Source organism: Bos indicus x Bos taurus, chromosome 25 (genome assembly GCF_003369695.1).
Source record: "Bos indicus x Bos taurus breed Angus x Brahman F1 hybrid chromosome 25, Bos_hybrid_MaternalHap_v2.0, whole genome shotgun sequence".
NCBI classification, from domain to species: domain Eukaryota; kingdom Metazoa; phylum Chordata; class Mammalia; order Artiodactyla; family Bovidae; genus Bos; species Bos indicus x Bos taurus.
This window is the reverse complement of record NC_040100.1, coordinates 4650934-4668289: the sequence shown is the minus strand read 5'-3', so window position 1 is coordinate 4668289 and position 17356 is coordinate 4650934. Positions and strand designations below refer to the sequence as shown.

General features: G+C 51.0%; 1 protein-coding gene across 2 annotated transcripts in view; it reads right to left on the bottom strand.

Moving 5' to 3' along the window:
- LMTK2 (lemur tyrosine kinase 2) overlaps positions 1 to 997 on the bottom strand; it is a 75073-nt gene extending 74076 nt beyond the window's left edge. The window contains exon 1 of one of the 2 annotated variants that reach the window (XM_027528125.1): positions 601 to 997. In XM_027528125.1, coding sequence (XP_027383926.1) covers positions 601 to 694 — 94 coding nt within the window. In that variant the 5' untranslated portion in view covers positions 695 to 997. The remainder of the gene's footprint in view (positions 1 to 600) is intronic. The other variant, XM_027528126.1, reaches the window with a different exon arrangement.
- Positions 998 to 17356: the final 16359 nt, after the last annotated feature.

The following is a 17356-nucleotide window of genomic DNA, read 5'->3' as shown; positions in this document are numbered from 1 at the left end:
TCTAATCACTGGCTTCCTAAAATAAAGATATTTATAGAGCTGCTTCCTTCTCATCCCCAGAGATCCAATTCTAATAAAAAGCACAGCGTTTTGAAATCAATTGACAACTTCGGAAAGAGTTGCAGGGAGCGAAGGAAACTCTGCGAAGCTCTCCAAACTCATTTGCATTTAAAAGTACGATTAGGGTTAAGAAACGGTTCTTATTATAAAATGTGAAGGGGGGGGGGGGGGGAAGCGCAGGAGGCAGGTGACATCTGGGGAAGGAAGCAGAACTGCCGGGAAGCGAGGTAGGCTGAGGACCTTCGGGCAACAGGTCCAGAGCCGGGACCGCAGCCTACCCCGGGGAGGGGCTGGAGGCTGCCGCCCGGCTAGCAGCCTTCCGGGAGCCCCATCCGCAGCGCCTCGCCCCCGCTTCGGCCCTGGAGAGGCAGCCCGCCCCCACCTCACGCCCCTGCGGCAGAACCTCGCCTCAGCACGGGCTCCGCCGGGCCTCCCGCCCCGGGCAGGCCCTCCGCTTCCTCGGCGCCGAGGCCGGGCCGGGCCCGCCGCCTCCTCCCCGGCCGCCCCCCGCCACCGGCTCCCCGCCCCGGGCCCGCTCACCTGCACCTGTTTGCGGAAGTGGCGCGGCCCCGGCGCGGCCCACGGCCAGGAGCAACAACAGCAGCAGCGGCGGCGGCGGCGGCGGCCCCGGCATCTCGCCCGCCGCGCGGCCCCGGGGGCCGGCTCTCGGGTCGCCCTCCCTCCTGTCTGTCGGTCTGTCCCCCGGTCGGTCCTGCCTCCCTCCGCTGCCTCAGCGGCACCCGCGCCGGCTGCTCTCGGGCACGCGTCGCTTCGGCCACACCTCAGCCCGGCTCCTGGTCCGCGCCCACCGCTCCGACCTCGGAAACACCATCCTTCCCGCCCGCCCGCCTGCCCGCGCCGCCGCCTCTCAGCAGCAGCAACGGCAGCCGCTCTGCAGAGCCGCGGGCCCCGGCGGCCGCGCTCCCACCGCCATGATGGGCTGCGTCATGTGACGTGGGGGGGCGGGGGCGGGACGCCGTGATAGACAGCCCGTCCCGCCAGTCGTCAGTCCCACACCGGCCCGGGAGACCCCGCCCACCGCCCTGGCGGAGGGACGGTGGCCGCCGGTGCGCCCCCTGCAGACACAGGCGTCCATGGGCAGCAGGGGATGCCAGCAATTATTAAAAAAAAAAAAAAAAATTTTTTTTTTAAAGCTAAGTATAAGAAGACAATGAAAAGCATCCAGAATCCGTCCTGAATTTTTTTCTCAGTATTTTAAAAACGTGTAAAAATAGGCCCCTTTTGTCTTCAGCCTTTTTTACTCGTAATAGGCGTTTTAGACTCTTCTTAGGTTGACCTATTCAGCCACGGAGGAGCTTTGGGCTTTTTTATTTCAGTTCGACAAGAATAGAATTCTGTCTCCCCTCGCGCCCTCTAATTCGGCTCCTGAGATCAAGATGTTCCCCTTGACAAGAGTGCCCTTTCTGTCCTTTCTTTGCCACCTGGCACACTCCCTTTCCAAGGTGGAGACTCACCTGAAGAATACAGTCATCTAAGGAGGCCTCTCCCAACCCCAGGAGAAATGACTGTCACCTCGTAGTCCCCACTGCTATCCCGGCTGCCAGGCTGTATGGTTCCGGCGACTGTAAGCTCCCTAAAGACAGGAACAGTGCATGTGTCAGCTGTGGGTGCCTGGCATCGGCAGGAGGCCTGGCTCCAGGAGGCATTCTCTACAGGAGTAGTGCCTGGCCTGGGTGCCCGCCTCTCCCCACCAAGAGACAAGGCCCAGCCAGCAGGTGAGAAGAGACCATCCTGCCACAGAAAGATGAGAGAAAAATTATTTTCCAGGTAGAAGTAACAATGAGCAGAAGCTTGGAAGCTGGGAAAACGCTGGGCTTTTCCAGAAAACGCACTCATAATCCAGTGTGTGCATGAGAGGGACTGACTTGAATCTTATCAGATGGGGCACTACCAACTGGCTGCAGGGGGGCCGCCCCAGTTCTCCGGACGCCTCAAGTCCATCTTGAATGCCAGCTCTCTGCGGTGCTGATCCCTTGAGGACACACAGACCATGTCCAGGGAGTATTTGTTGGACATATAAGGCAAGACAATAAACACCTAAGTAAACAAATAGCTGGAATGTGGAAGTGCTGGGTTAAAGCATCCATGGCTGTCTGCTGATCTGTATGTGCAAAAGGAAAGGAAGGCAAAGGTCAAGAAACGAGACACAGTCACCTGTTGTGCTTCTACTTTCTACTGGGATCAGGAAGCCCCGGACTTTGAGTTTCAGGGAGCCGGCGAATGCTCACGCTGTTGTCCCGGGAGGAGTCCCTGGATGTGTTCACAGCAGTGCTGGCCCAGCCAAAGCCCTGCCTCATAATCTTCGTTGTTAGTCATAATTAAAGTGTGTTCCAACCACAACACATCAGATCACAATCCCAAAGCAGGTTTCGTTATTATTCAAGTGGCCCAAAAGTTTTTTAGAAAACGTGTTTCCTTTCCACTTCACAGAAGAGGGGTTAAGGTACACATTCCTTGGATGGTGTCTAATGGAAACCTTTACCCAACAAACTACCTCACTGCTCACACCTTTGCCCAGTACTTCTCTTGAAGTCTTGAAGACTTCCAGTTAGAGAATTTACAAAGCAAATGAGAACCTGTTTGCTTTGTTTAATTTCCCCTAGGAGTCACAAAACAGCCTTTGGAACAACTTGGGATTGGATCCCTAAAATGAGGAGCCACGTCTTCAGCATTCCTAAGGCTGTTCTCCCCTGTGTCCAGTCCTTTCCAATGTTTCTTTTAAGCCAGGCCACCACTTGAATGACTACACAGCCATTGTCTGTCCTGCCGGCAAGCTCAGGCCGAGGGCTGGATTCACGGGATATAGATTTTGTTTAGTACTGCAGAAGCGTGCATCTCTGGGGATCTGGCATTCAGCAGGTACCCCAAATGTTTGCAGGGCTGAACTGGGCTGAATGGGTGAATCCAGAGGGTTCTGGCAGTGGTATCTATAAGGGTCCTGTCAGTTCAGTTCGGTTCAGTCGCTCAGTCGTGTCCAACTCTTTGCGACCCCATGAATCGCAGCACGCCGGGCCTCCCTGTCCATCGCCATCTCCTGGAGTTCACTCGAATTCACGTCCATCGAGTTGGTGATGCCATCCAGCCATCTCATTCTCTGTCGTCCCCTTTTCCTCCTGCCCTCAATCTCTCCCAGCATCAGAGTCTTTTCCAATGAGTCAACTCTTCGCATGAGGTGGCCAAAGTACTGGAGTTTCAGCTTTAGCATCATTCCTTCCAAAGAACACCCAGGGCTGATCTTTAGAATGAACTGGTTGGATCTCCTTGCAGTCCAGGGGACTCCCAAGAGTCTTCTCCAACACCACAGTTCAAAAGCATCAATTCTTTGGCACTCAGCTTTCTTCACAGTCCAACTCTGACATCCATATATGACCACTGGAAAAATCATAGCCTTGACTAGACGAACCTTTGTTGGCAAAGTAATGTCTCTGCTTTTCAATATGCTATCTAGGTTGGTCATAACTTTCCTTCCAAAGAGTAAGCGTCTTTTAATTTCATGGCTGCAATCACCATCTGCAGTGATTTTGGAGCCCCCAAAAATAAAGTCTGACACTGTTTCCACTGTTTCCCCATCTATTTCCCATGAAGTGATGGGACCAGATGCCATGATCTTCGTTTTCTGAATGTTGAGCTTTAAGCCAACTTTTTCACTCTCCACTTTCACTTTCATCAAGAGGCTTTTTAGTTCCTCTTCACTTTCTGCCATAAGGGTGGTGTCATCTGCATATCTGAGGTTATTGATATTTCTCCTGGCAATCTTGATTCCAGCTTGTCTTCTTCCAGCCCAGCATTTCTCATGATGTACTCTGCATAGAAGTTAAATAAGCAGGGTGACAATATACACCTGTCAGTGGTATATAAAAAGATAGAAAATCCTAAGTGTTGGTGAGAATGTTTAGGAATTGAACCCCTGTTCTTTGCTGATGGGAATATAAAATGGCACAGCCGATTTGGAAAATAATCTGACAGTTCCTCAAAATATTAAACATACAGTCACTACACAACCCAACAAATCTATATATGTACCGACTATAAATGAAGACATATGTCCACATCAGACCTTGTCCACTGATATTCACAGCAGCGTTATTTATATTACTAAAAGATGGAAACTACACAAATGTCCCTCAACTGAAGAATGAATCGACAAAATGTTATATCCTTGAAGTGGAATATTATACAGCAATAAAAAGGAGTGAAGTGCTGATACATGTTACAACGTAGAGGAACCTTGAAAACATACGCTTAGTGAAAAGAGCCTGTCACAAAAGTTCATATATTTTATGATTCCATTTTTATAAGGTATTCAGCTTAAGCAGATCCATAGAGATAGAAATTAGGTGTGTGACTACATAAGGCCAAGGCAAGAAATGAGGATTGACTGCTAATAGGTATGGGGTTTCTTTGGGGGCTGTTTGAAATATTCTAAAATTAAATAATGATGATCATTGCACAATTCTGTGAATATACTAAAATCAATTTTAAAGGAGTAAACTTTGTGGTTTGTGAATTATATCTCAAAGTTATTATTAAAAGCAAAGGCTACATATACTAAAAATCAATTATGTTACTACATTTACTGTTACGTATGCTTCGGGGTTATTTACATCTATCATAGCTATACAGCAGAAACGCGACATAACACTGTACTGCTGCCCACTTCTTTCCAGCTCTGACTCCCGTGCTGTCCTGCCTGTAGCTTGAGTATTTACACGATGGAAATTGGCAAACAGTACCAATCAGAGCTCTCTTCCCCCTAGAGAACCACTTGTTATTGGTCTTGCCATAGGGCACCTTCCATAAGCTCCCTATGACTGCCCCTTCCTGACCTGAATCCTTTCTGTAGTTGCATTACTGTAATTCGGCTCTGAGCAAATAAAGAGACCACACAGCTTGGAAGTCACCTCCTCCTAGTCCTCCACCACTGAAACAAAGGCCACGCACCTTATCCCCAGCCCTCCTTCTAAATGCCTTTGTGTGACATTCTCACCTTTTGTTGCCTTTCAGATCCTTCGTCTACAGCTGAGTCAGGGACAGCTCACCGGAAGTGGTGGCCATTCAGAGCCTAGAGTCACCACCCATTTATGGAGGTGGGGAAGGGCACCAATATGGTAAAATGAATGAATGAATAATGCTATCCACAAGATAAGTTACAGGATTTATAAAAACTACTCAACAGACAGTGAGGTTCAGGAAGGAGATACCACTTTAAAATCACGTTATAAGCATATTTTCCCCCAAGCTCAACAGGGTGAATGCCTTCTTGTGGAAGTGAGTTTTACTCACCAGTGACTTATGAATCACTTTCTATGTGTCAGGTGCTGCTCTAAGCACTATGTAAGTAATAACTCTTTAAACTTTAATTTTAGGATATTCTCATCATCCCTAAAAGAAACTCTGTACGCGTTTGCGGTCACTCCCCATTGCGTCCCTCCTCCTAGTCCTCAGAAACCACGCATCTACTTTTTGTCTGTATATGATGAAGACATTAGACAGATGGACCCTGAGTCTCTAAATGACTTCGTGCAGCAGAGCTCCCAACCCGACCTGCCACCACATTAGACTGTGCCGTGCCAAGCACGCCTGCTCAAAAGTGTATGACTCTTGGCGACCCCGTGGACTGTCCCTCCAGACTCCTCTGTCCATGGGATTTTCCAGGCCAAAATACTGGAGTGGGTTGCCATCCTCCAGGAGATCTTCCTGACCCAGAGATAAACATCTCCTGTGTCTGCTGCATTGGCAGGCAGATTCTTCACCACTGAGCCATCTGGGAGGCCCTTTGTCTCTATGGATTTACCTACTCTGGGCATTTCCTATAAATGGCATCATTCAATACGTGGCTTTCTGTGACTAGTGTAAGCTACTGACGTTCCCTTTTTACAGACGAGGAAACTGAGAAACGGGGGTTAAGTACTTCAGTGAAGGTCACACAGCTAGTAAGGGGCAGAGGTAGGATCCAAACTCAGGCAGCCTGGCTCCAGAGTCCTTGCTGAGTTTCAAAATGAAAACTGAATAAAGTCAGGGACTTCCCTGGTGATCCAAGGCTAACACTCCACATTTCCAATGCAGGGGGCTCGGGGTTCGATTCCTGGTCAGGGAACTAGATCCCACATGCCGCAACTAAATATTCTGCCTGCCACAACAAAGATCAAAGATCCCGCGTGCTGCAACTAAAAAAAATCGTGCACGTCGCCACGAAGACCCAATGCAGCCAAATAAATAAATATATATTGTTTAAAAACTGAGTAACGTCAAAAGCATATACTGAAGACCTTTTGTGGATAGGGCTGTGGGCCAAAGTGCCCTACGTGCGCCCCCCAGGCCCTCTTAGGGCTGCTTTCTGGTGGGGGCTGAGGTCGGGGTGGGGGAATAAATGGTACCTGCAGGCAGTAGTTATTCAACAATTTAAATCTGTCCACTGCGAGAGACAGAAGCTCCCCCAGCGATGAACGCTCGGGTTTCTTTTCTCTTTGGCCTGCTCAGCAGCTAATTCCTACCCCTATTGAGAACGCAACTGATAGGAACCTTGGCAGTCGGGAGGTCACCTGCCGCCATGAGGTCAAGGGAGCAGGCGTGCGCTCTGGGCCCCAGCGGCCAGGACACAGCGCACCAAGGTGGTGTCGGCAGCTGCGTCATCCAGACTCACACTTCCGTCCTGCCCGGCCCCCTTGGTGGCTACTTGTGCCCAGGCCCGAGCCCGGCTCTTCTGTGGCTATCCACTGCTCTCCTGCCACTTCTCAGCCCTATGCAGCCTCTCAGAGCATCACCAGAGGATCCTTGAAACCAAGTCTCCGCTACTTCTGCCAGGATCCCTGGCGGCTCCTCCTTGTGGGTCCAGCCAAAGCCGCGGGCCTGCTCTTGGATCAGACCCTCAAGAATTTGTCAAGCGTCAGCTACAGTTGGTCCTTGCCCTGGGCAGTGAGAGAATATGCTGGGACATCTCGGCTTGCTGCCTCCCGTGGTGACCTGTCCCTGTCACTGTCTGACCCCTGACTCCATGCCGTCATTCCGCAGAGCCGTTTTCACTCTCTGAGCTCATCGGCGTATTGCCTGTCAGCCTCCATTGAAACAGAAGTCCTGTGAGAGGACCCCTCTCTGTTGAGTTATCGGCTGCATCCTCACTGCTGGAACGCACCCGTCACCAGTGGATCTCTGGCCACCACTGTTGAGTGGCTGTGGGTTCGTGGCGTGTTGGGACGAAGGTGGGCTGACGCCTAAGTGTCCAGCTGATGCACCACCTCACGGCCGGCAGGCTGAGCTAGAGGCGGGGCTGGATGGGCACCCACCCCCCGACCCCGGAAGCTTCTCCAGAAAATCTGGTGCAGGTTGAACCCTCTTACCCTTGTTCGGCCAGATACAGGGTTTTACTGTGATGCCTTCTGCTTCTCTCTGGGCTTCCCAGGTGGCACAGTGGCCAAGAATCCACCAGTCAGTGCAGGAGACACGAGAAATGCAGGTTCAATCTCTGGATCGAGACGATCCCCCGGAGTAGGAAATGGCTAGTTGCTCCAGTATTCTTGCCTGGAGAATCCCATGGAGAGAGGAGCCTGGTGGGCTATGGTCCACAGGGTTGCAAAGAGTCGGACGTGACTGAGCACACACCCTGCATCTCTGTCACCTCCACTCCGCTCTCCCCTGACCACCGCCGCCCCGAGGGTCACCACGTCCCTCTGCACCTCTCCCTTCTGCCTCCATCCACCTCCCGCAGCATCATCTTCCCAGGCAAAGGGAAGATGCGTCACCACTCTGCCTAAGGGCATCACCTGCGCCTGTCCACCCAAGGCCTCCTACTGGACAGGTCGGCAGCCCTTCCTGCCTCTGTTCTACTCACATGGAGCCTCTCAACTTGGAGGTGTTCCGTCCACCTAGAAGGCCCTTCCTTCTTGCTGTTGATGCAATTGCGTCTGCTCTCCACACGCCTCTTCAGGTTCCTCCCCCAGTGTCTGTGGACTGAGGGCTTCTCTCGGGCAGGGCGTGTGCTCTGCTCCTCACCCATCGTTCACTGGTGATGTCAACAAACGTAGGAGGTGGTTGTGATGCATTGGGCTGGGCTCCAGGCACCAGAATGAACACGAAGACAAGGCCTCTGCTGTCGGGAGTTAGTGTTCTGAGACAAGGAGAGCTAGGCTGCTTCGGGAAGCCCTGCCTGGCTCAGCGTCCCTTGCCCCAAGCCTGTAAAACAGAGGCTGACGTACAGGGGTGACCACCTGCATCAGCCCCACCAGGCCGGCCTGTGCAGGGGAGTTTCACCAGGGCGGGGCTGGCACGTGAGCCCCGGGTGGCTGGGCAGGTCGCGTGGGGCCTCACCCGGACCCATCAGCCGGTGAACGTGATGCTTCTTTGGCACAGGGCCAGAAGGGGATTTCACGAGGCAAGGCGTGGAAACTTCGAGGCAGAGGGACTCCTAGCTTTCAGCAAATACCACCCAGTCCCATCTGAGGTGCCCGAGGTGTTCCAGAGAGGGGACAATGGAAGGGGAACTTTATTTTATTTGTCTGACCACAAAGGCTGGGGAAACAAAGCCTTGATGGGACCCCAAAGACAGTGACAAGTAAGGAATCAGCTCTCCCAGAACCAGACTGGCCAGAAAGGGGGCTGGAGTCACCCAGATAAACCACAGGCTGCTGTTTGCAGCTGGTGCCTGATCCTGCGGGGCTCTTTGGGACTCCTTGCCCAGTAGGAAGCCTCAGATCACGAGCAGCGTCCTGCGCTCCACCCCAGCTGCCGGGGCCCAAGTCAGGGTGGCCCAGGTGACTTCCTGCACCTCCCCGTGCCCCACCTGCTTGTGCCTGAGGCTGTTTAGGGTGGTTCCAACGTCCTCCGACAGGTGTGGTTCCTTCTCTGATGCTCAGTGATTTTATCACTTTCTAGCACAGGGAGCTGTGGCCATTTTTTAAATTACCAGGCTTGATTGGAAACGGCCTTTTTACTGCTCCTTGCGTATCCAGTTGTAACCATGAACCGCGGCTCTTCCGCAAGGGTGAGTGTGTGTCCCTCTCTCCGATTCCAGGGACAGACAAGCCAGACAACGCTGAGGATGCTCCGTCATGAGCTGTGTCCCGGGAGACACACGGATATATCCTGTGCGTTACTCCACTGCGTCTCAGAAGGGCCCTCTGGGACTGGAGCCGTGCCTGTATTACAGGTGCGGGAAGTGGGGCATTTTAGTTTTCCCTGAGGATGAAGAGACTGTGGGATGCCCTTGGGGGCAGAGCTGTTTGTTTCTGGCTGTTCTGGGTCTTGGTTGCAGCTCAGGCTTCTCTAGTTGAGGGCAGTAGTTGCCTCACAGCACGTGGGATCTTAGTCTCCCAACCGAGGATCAAACCCGTCTTCCCTGCTTCGGAAGGTGGATCCTTAACCACTGGAGCACCAGGGAAGCTCTCGAGCAGCTTTTGATCAGCAGCAGGAAGGGCTCACAGGGAGGCTGACCTTCCTCCATGAACTTCACTTGGGCCCAGGGCCACAGTCTCCCTCCTCACTCCTGATCTCTTCTTGGGGGAGAATGGTCTCGTCCCAGCTGTTCACCTGTCCTCAGGGACTGCAAGGCTACCACCAGTGGACAGGTAAGGCTCGTCTCAGTCCAGAAGGGCTGGCGGGACCCCAGGAAGGACAGGGCAGAGGGGGCCCCGGCGTCAGGGACCGACAGCAGGTCTGTCGTAGGACCTGAGAGGACAAACCACCTCCAGCAGCCCTTCAGCTGGAGACGGAGATTTCTGGCTCCTGGGAATGCCAGGTGTGGGTGTGTGGACACCTCCGGGCACCCCTGGAACCAGCCTTTGTCCTCCTCTGCCTGTGCTGTGTTTATGTGGGTCATGCTCGGCCACACCCCAGACTCCTTTGAGAACAAGCACCAGGGATTTTCTTCTTATCAAGATGGATAAGGAATAGGAGCCACGTAAGCTAACGATTCCCGGGCAGAAAACCAAGCGCGAACTCCTTTACCCTTCAAGAAAGCATTTCAAGGACTTCCCTGGTGGCTCAGTGGTAAGGAATCATTTGCCTGCCAATGCAGAAGGCATGGGTTCGATCCCTGACCCGGGAAGATCCCACATGCCTTGTGGCAGCTAAGCCTGTGTGCCACAACTATTGAGCCTGTGCTCTAGAGCCTGGGAACTGCAAGCCCTGCGCTCAGGTGCCAACTCCCGAAGCCCTTTCGCCTTAAGAGCCAGAGTTCTGCAACAAGACAAGCCACTGCACTGAGAAGCCATTGAAACTAGAGAGGAGCCCCAGCCCCCCGCAACTGGAGAAAAGCCCGTGCAACGACAAAGACCCAGCACAGCCAAATGAAACGAATAATAAAATAGAAAGCATCTCAAGGAAAAGACTCGAGGCCTCCTGAGCCATTTATATCCAGGCTGGTGAGAGAGCTGAAGGAGGCGGGGAGGGGGACTGTCCCCAGAGGTTGCCTTGGCTGATGAGAGGCCTGGCCAGGGAACCCGGGTCCAACAGGACTGGCCGTTTGGTACCCAGAAGGGTCTCACGGCCTTGCACCGGCCCCGAGCACAGAGACGCAAACGGGGAGGCATAAAAACCAGAAAATCACAATTGCAGTGAGGCCACATGAGAAAGGGAAGTATGAGGCAGGAGACTGAGCCCGGCCAGAGGCCAGAGGCCAGAAGGCCTTAAAACACAAGAAGAGGGATCAGGTAGAAGTGATCGGACTGGAGTGACCACATGAACGAGGGGAAATGCCATGTCGCCATATGAAGTCAGAGGAGGCAGCGTAGTCCCATATTCATATTCATATGCAAATCGTTCATATTCATAAGGACTGGGAGGAAGTCACAAAAACACTAAGATACTAACATGGTTGTCTCTAAGTGCAGAACTATGGATGCTTCTTCATTTTTTTCTGCCTCCCTTTATTTATTAATTTATTCATTTCTTTCTTTCTTTTTTTTTTTTTTGGTAGTTTCTCACTTTTCTATAATGAGCCTGAAGTATTTTTTAGGGGAAAAGGGGAAGCTTTGCTTTCTGTGTGTATTAATTTTTGTTTTTAAGCCGAGGGATATTCACAGACTCCACTCAGAGACATCCAGTCAGGGACAAAGACCTGGTTACCAGCCGTCGCCTCCCGAGTAGAGAATCGTGAAGAATTTTTAAAACTGTCTTTCTCTCGTGGAAGATCTTCCAGGTGACCCGGGGACGATAACATCCGTTTCTAAACATTTGTGTTGATGGCGCGAGGGTGCCGCTGCTCCCAGCTGAGCCAGTCCGTGTTTTACGGTACACCTTGGGCTCCGCTCGCTTGATTATGAGCTGTTATCCTCACCCAACTCTCCAAATCTGCTGCCTGCTGCGAGGTGTTAAAAAAAAAAAAATGCCCTTTTTTAGAGAGATAATTGACTCGGCTGAGGGCAGTGGAGTGTTTTATTTCTGGCGGGGTGGTTGGCCACGCTCCCTGTATTCTCTTCGCATCTGACTCGAGGTTGCTGTTGTCTGGTGGTGGCGGGAGCTTTTCGATTTGGCCCTGCTGCGTTGTTTCTGAGAAAGGTATAGAACCGCGGAGACGAAATTGTATTTGTCGTGTCTTCATTCAAATCTGGGTGTCTGTGTCTGTGTGCAGAGAGAAGCTGGAGCCGCTAGCTGGCTTCTGTGGGGACAGACGAGACATCCTGTGCAGGTTTTGAAACATCGCAGCAGAGATCGGCACCTTTCCATGAGTCTGGTGTGAGGACTCGGGGCGGGGAGGGGGGCGTCCAGGCTAGAGGCCACCCGCACGGGCTGCCTTCTTTATGAGAGAACAGAGCAGGGCTGGCTGGTCAGTCTTCTGTGTATTGATTACAATTATCAGTGGACCGAGAGAGATGATGTTTTGGCAGTTGGTTACTTGGCTTTAGTCCTGCTAACATAGATCCAGCAGAGAGAGTCTTTGAAGACCCTGGGCTCTCAGCAAGCAGACGTTTTCAAATGATGATTATGCTAAAATATATAAAGCATGGAACGCGACGCTTTATTTTTAGATGAGCAGGTCGGTGGCATTAAGTGCATTCACGGCGTTGTGCAACCATCACCACGATCCATCTTCAGAACCTTCTCATCTTTCCAAACCAAAACGCTGCCCCCATTAAACAATCATTCCCCATCCCCAACCTGGCACCCACCATTCTGCCTTCTGTCTTGATGAATCTGACTCTCCTAAGTGCGTCATATAAGTGGACTCACATAATATTCTCCTTTTGTGACTGGTTTATTTCGCCCAGCATATGTCTTCTAGCTTGGCCCATGTTGTAGCAGGCATCAAAATTTCCTTCCTTTTTAAGGCTGAATAATACTCCATTGTAAGGAGAGATCACATGATGTTTATCCATTCATCTGTAGATGGACACGCAGGTGGCTTCCACCCTTCGGCAGTTGTGAATAACGCTGCTTAGGGACACGGCTGTGCAAAGATCTCATGTCCCTGCTATCAATTCTTTGGAGGTTTATATACACCCAGAAATGGAATTGCGGAGCCAGCAGGCATTTTATTTAATATTAATAAGAAATGGAGAGGAGGCCAATTGGGAAGTCCTCTGGCTCCCGGTCCTCGGTGTCAACAACACTTGCATCCTGGAAGGACCCCAGAGGTTTAGGAACTGCAGGACCACAGAACCACAGAACATCGGGCGGAGCCAGAAGGATGTTCAGAGGAGTGGAGCCCAGCGCTCTCTGTGGACGAAAAACCTGCATTGAGTTCAGGTCTCATCATGAGGCAGTTCCTCGGTGCTGGTCGTGAAGCCCGAGCCCTTCTCCTCTCGAGGATAAAGAAGAGAAAGCCAGAACTCCAGGGCAGGAGTTTTAGGGGGGATTTTCTGCTGGATCGGGGCTCCCTGCTCCCTGTGACCAGCTTGCCACAGGTGCACACGCTTCTCCTTGGGATGGAGGTGAACCTCACAAGGCACCACACGGGCTCGGTGACGTCCCAAGGGACAGGCAACGTAAAGCATTAAAAGGCGCAACTGATTAAACCCTGGAGATGCGCCCCGTCCATCAGAGATTCCCCTCCACACAGACATAAACCAGAGGCTCTGTTCAGCAAGAAGCTATCTGAGGCTGTGGTTTGGCGACAGCTTGCGGGGAATGCCAGAGATGGGTGGGGGGTGGCTCTTATCATTCTTTCTGGCTCCCGGCGCCAGCACGGACGGGGAGGCTGCCGAGCATTTCCCAGCCTCCTGTGAAGCTAGGGTCCTGCCGCGTGACCATGTTCCACCAATCGGACGCACAGCTGCTTAGTCAGAGCCTAGAGAGAGAAGCAGGTAGCAAGCACACCCACTTTGAAGTGGGGTGTCCGAAACTGCCTCTAGTGCCAGATCGGGGGGAAGCAAAAGGGTTGCCGCTCGCTTCTAAAGGGGTGTCCGACCTAAACTGACTCTGCAGTGTGCTGGGGGCTTGTTCCTGGTGGTGGAAACTCCAAGCCAGGTTCTCCAGTCTTCCTGGAGATTCTGTGAACACCCTTTATCCATGTTCTGCTCAAACCGGCTAGAATTAGTCTCTGTGGTTACAACTGAGAACCCAAGCTGATTCATCAGATTACTGGTTATCAGTTAGAAATTAGGTTCAGCTGTGAATATGGGTGACTCCCAAATAAGAGAGCCTTAAACAAGACAAAGGTTTATTCCTTTCGCATTTAAAAGTCTGATCAAACAGTCTTGGCAGCACAAAGGCCTCAGATATCCTGGCTCCTTTTTGTCCCACTCTGCCATCCCTAATGGCAACCCGCTCCAGTGTTCTTGCCTGGAGAATGCCAGGGACGGGGAAGCCTGGTGGGCTGCCGTCTACGGGGTCGCACAGAGTCGTACATGCCTGAAGTGACTTAGCAGCAGCAGCCGCCATCCCTAGGGTCTGGTCCCACCTTCATGGTCCAAGGTGGCAATCGGACCTCCAGCCATCGTATCCGCATTCCAGATTACAAACTGGAAGTAAGGACAAAGAAGGGACAAAAAGTTTGTGATGGCTATCTTTCAAGCAGGGTTCTTGGAAACTTAAACCTCATTAGCCATTCTGGAATTTGATAGTGGGTAATGGCTGCACTATCAAAAGCAAGAGAGTTCCAGAAAAACATCTATTTCTGCTTTATTGACTATGCCAAAGCCTTTGACTGTGTGGATCACAATAAACTGTGGAAAATTCTGAGAGATGGGAATACCAGACCACCTGACCTGCCTCTTGAGAAACCTGTATGCAGGTCAGGAAGCAACAGTTAGAACTGGACATGGAACAACAGACTGGTTCCAAATAGAAAAGGAGTACGTCAAGGCTGTACACTGTCACGCTGCTTATTTAACTTCTATGCAGAGTACATCATGAGAAACGCTGGGCTGGAGGAAGCACAAGCTGTAATCAAGATTAGATTGCTGGGAGAAATATCAATAACCTCAGATATGCAGATGACACCACCCTTATGGCAGAAAGTGAAGAAGAACTAAACAGCCTCTTGATGAAAGCAAAAGAGGAGAGTGAAAAAGTTGGCTTAAAGCTCAACATTCAGAAAACAAAGATCATGGCATCTGGTCCCATCACTTCATGGCAGATAGATGGGGAAACAGTGGCTGACTTTATTTTTTTTTGGCTCCAAAATCACTGCAGATGGTGATTGCAGCCATGAAATTAAAAGATGCTTACTCCTTGGAAGGAAAGTTATGACCAACCTAGACAGCATATTAAAAAGCAAAGACATTATTTTGCCAACAAAGGTCCATCTAGTCAAGCCTATGGTTTCTCCAGTAGTCATGTATGGATGTGAGAGGTGTACTATAAAGAAAGCTGAGTGCTGAAGAATTGATGCTTTTGAACATTGGTGTTGGAGAAGACTCTTGAGAGTCCCTTGGACTGCAAGGAAATCCATCCAGTCCATCCTAAAGGAGATTAGTCCTGAGTGTTCATTGGAAGGACTGATGTTGAGGCTGAAACTCCAATACTTTGGCCACCTGATGGGAAGAGCTGACTCATTGGAAAAGACCCTGATCCTGGGAAAGATTGAGGGCAGGAGGAGAAGGGGACAACAGAGGATGAGATGGTTGGATGGCATCGTCGACTTGATGGACATGGGTTTGGGTGGACTCCAGGAGTTGGTGATGGACAGGGAGGCCTGGCGTCCTACGGTTCATGGGGTCACAAAGAGTCGGACATGACTGAGCGACTGAACTGAACTGAATGGCTGCACAACTTTGTGAATGACACTGAAAACCACTGAAATTTCCTTTTTAAAAAGTGTGGATTTTATGATACACAAGTTACATTTTAATTAAAAACAAAACTCATTGGTCAGAACTTAGACATGTGGCCGTACCTAGCTGCAAGGAAGCTGGGGAATGTAGGCTCTTTGTCTAGGTGGCTGCGTGGCCAGCTAAGGCTTGAGGCTTCCATTTACTGGGAAATTAAGGACCAGCAGATACGGTAGACAGCTGGCAGCCTCCGCCAGAGTGAAGAAACACAGAAGAGCATCTCCAAACACTTAGAAGGTTTGGGTCTTATCCTTCAGCACTCCCATGCCAGCCAGAGTCCAAGAATTAGTGCCATTGTTTTCATAAACACACATCCCCTGGTTTCTTATGACTAAGCCCTAGTCAACCAAGAGTAGGGAATTTTAGCAAGTGGCCTACAAAAGACAAGGTGAACATGCCTCGCTGATAGAGGGCATGAAGAATATGCTCATCCCAGGACCTCCCTGGTGGTCTAGTGGCTAAGACTCCACTCCCAGTGCAGGTGGCCAGGGTTCCATCCCCGGTCAGGGAACTAGACCCCACATGCTGCAACTAAAGCTCCCATGTGCTGCAACAGAGACGGAAGAGCCTGTGTGCCACAGCTAAGACCCAGCGCAGCCAAGTCAAGAAATTTTATATTAAAAAGAAAAAGAATGCGCTCATCCCGAGAGCCCTTCTATGTGCCACCTTTGAGATCTGGGCATCAGAAGTCAGTGTGGTACCCAGGCCAGAGGCATCAACATCACCCGGGAACATGTTGGAAAGGCACCTTCTCAGGCCCCAGCCTGGACCTCCAGCAACAGAAACTGGGGGTGGGGCCCATGATCTGTGTCTAAACCAGCCTCCGGGGGGTGGGAGGGGATAGATGCTGATGTTTGAGAGCCGCCCCTCCCAAGGCCACATATGAGGATGCAGGACCTCTGCCGCTCACATAGCTGTCTTCACAAGGCTGCCTTTTGTCCTCGAGTGTAATTCCCAGCATCCAGAGAAGTACCTGGCACATTGTAGGTGCTCAAGAATTATTTGTTGAATGAATGAGATGCTCCTGGCTCTCATGAAGGAAGTGGTCCATTGAAATTCATTGCCGATTTTGCCTTTGCTGGGGGGAGCATGGTTCACCACCACCCACCCACCCTCATTCCCTGTCTCCTACATCACATTCTACATGAGACATTTACTTTCAAATTTAGGGCCAAAAAAGCTTGCTTCCCCGAGAAATGCATATTTTATCAGCCAAGGTCCCTCAGGGTCCAGATGGCACCCTCAGAATAGAATCATTTTAGGAGAATTTATTTACAATGGAGCTGTTTACAAAGGTGTGGATGACAACGTTGAGTTGTTATCACCCCTGGCTGGATAGAGTAGGGAAGAAGGGGTTACCAGAACCCAGGAGGGGAGAAAGCTAGGGATGGAGGGATGACCTTCACTTGAGATGACAGCCAACTCAAGGCAACTTGCCCTTAAAGGATGAGGGGGAGATGACTAGCCCTACCTCACTCTCCTCTCACCTCTGATCTTGTGCCAGAGCTCTGGTGGAGTGAACCCAGCTAGAAGCCGGAGTTCACAGGAACCTGCTGGTGTAGTCTACATGGCTCCACTTCCCAGGGCAGAGAATGTCCCAGGGAAGGGTTGAGAGTAGATCTGATGCAATAAAGGGGAGATGTCTGGCATCTCTGATAGTCAGCATATGACTGATGGTGTTCCCCTTTTCACGTTGCCTGCCGGGAAGCTCTGAGCCAAATAAGAGAATTGTGTACAGCAACTATGTCAGCCTTTGACTGTTTTTTGACTTTGGTCCCTAGCTGTCACTCATCCCCCCCGGCCATTTAATTGGCCCTGATTCCATCCTCCTGAGTTGTGATGATCTTGTTGCACAATTTCCTTTCGTAAGCCATCTCAGACTTCATGGCAGGAATCCTGGCACAGATATGAGTTTTTAAAATTAAAAATAACATCAAATGGCTAATCTGTGCCAGATTTTATAATAGGGGCAGCAGGATGTAAAAAATAAAATAGGTGAGATGCAGCCTCTCTCCTCAAGGAATCCACGTCACCATACAAAGTAACTGAATTTCACATTTAAATGTGAACAG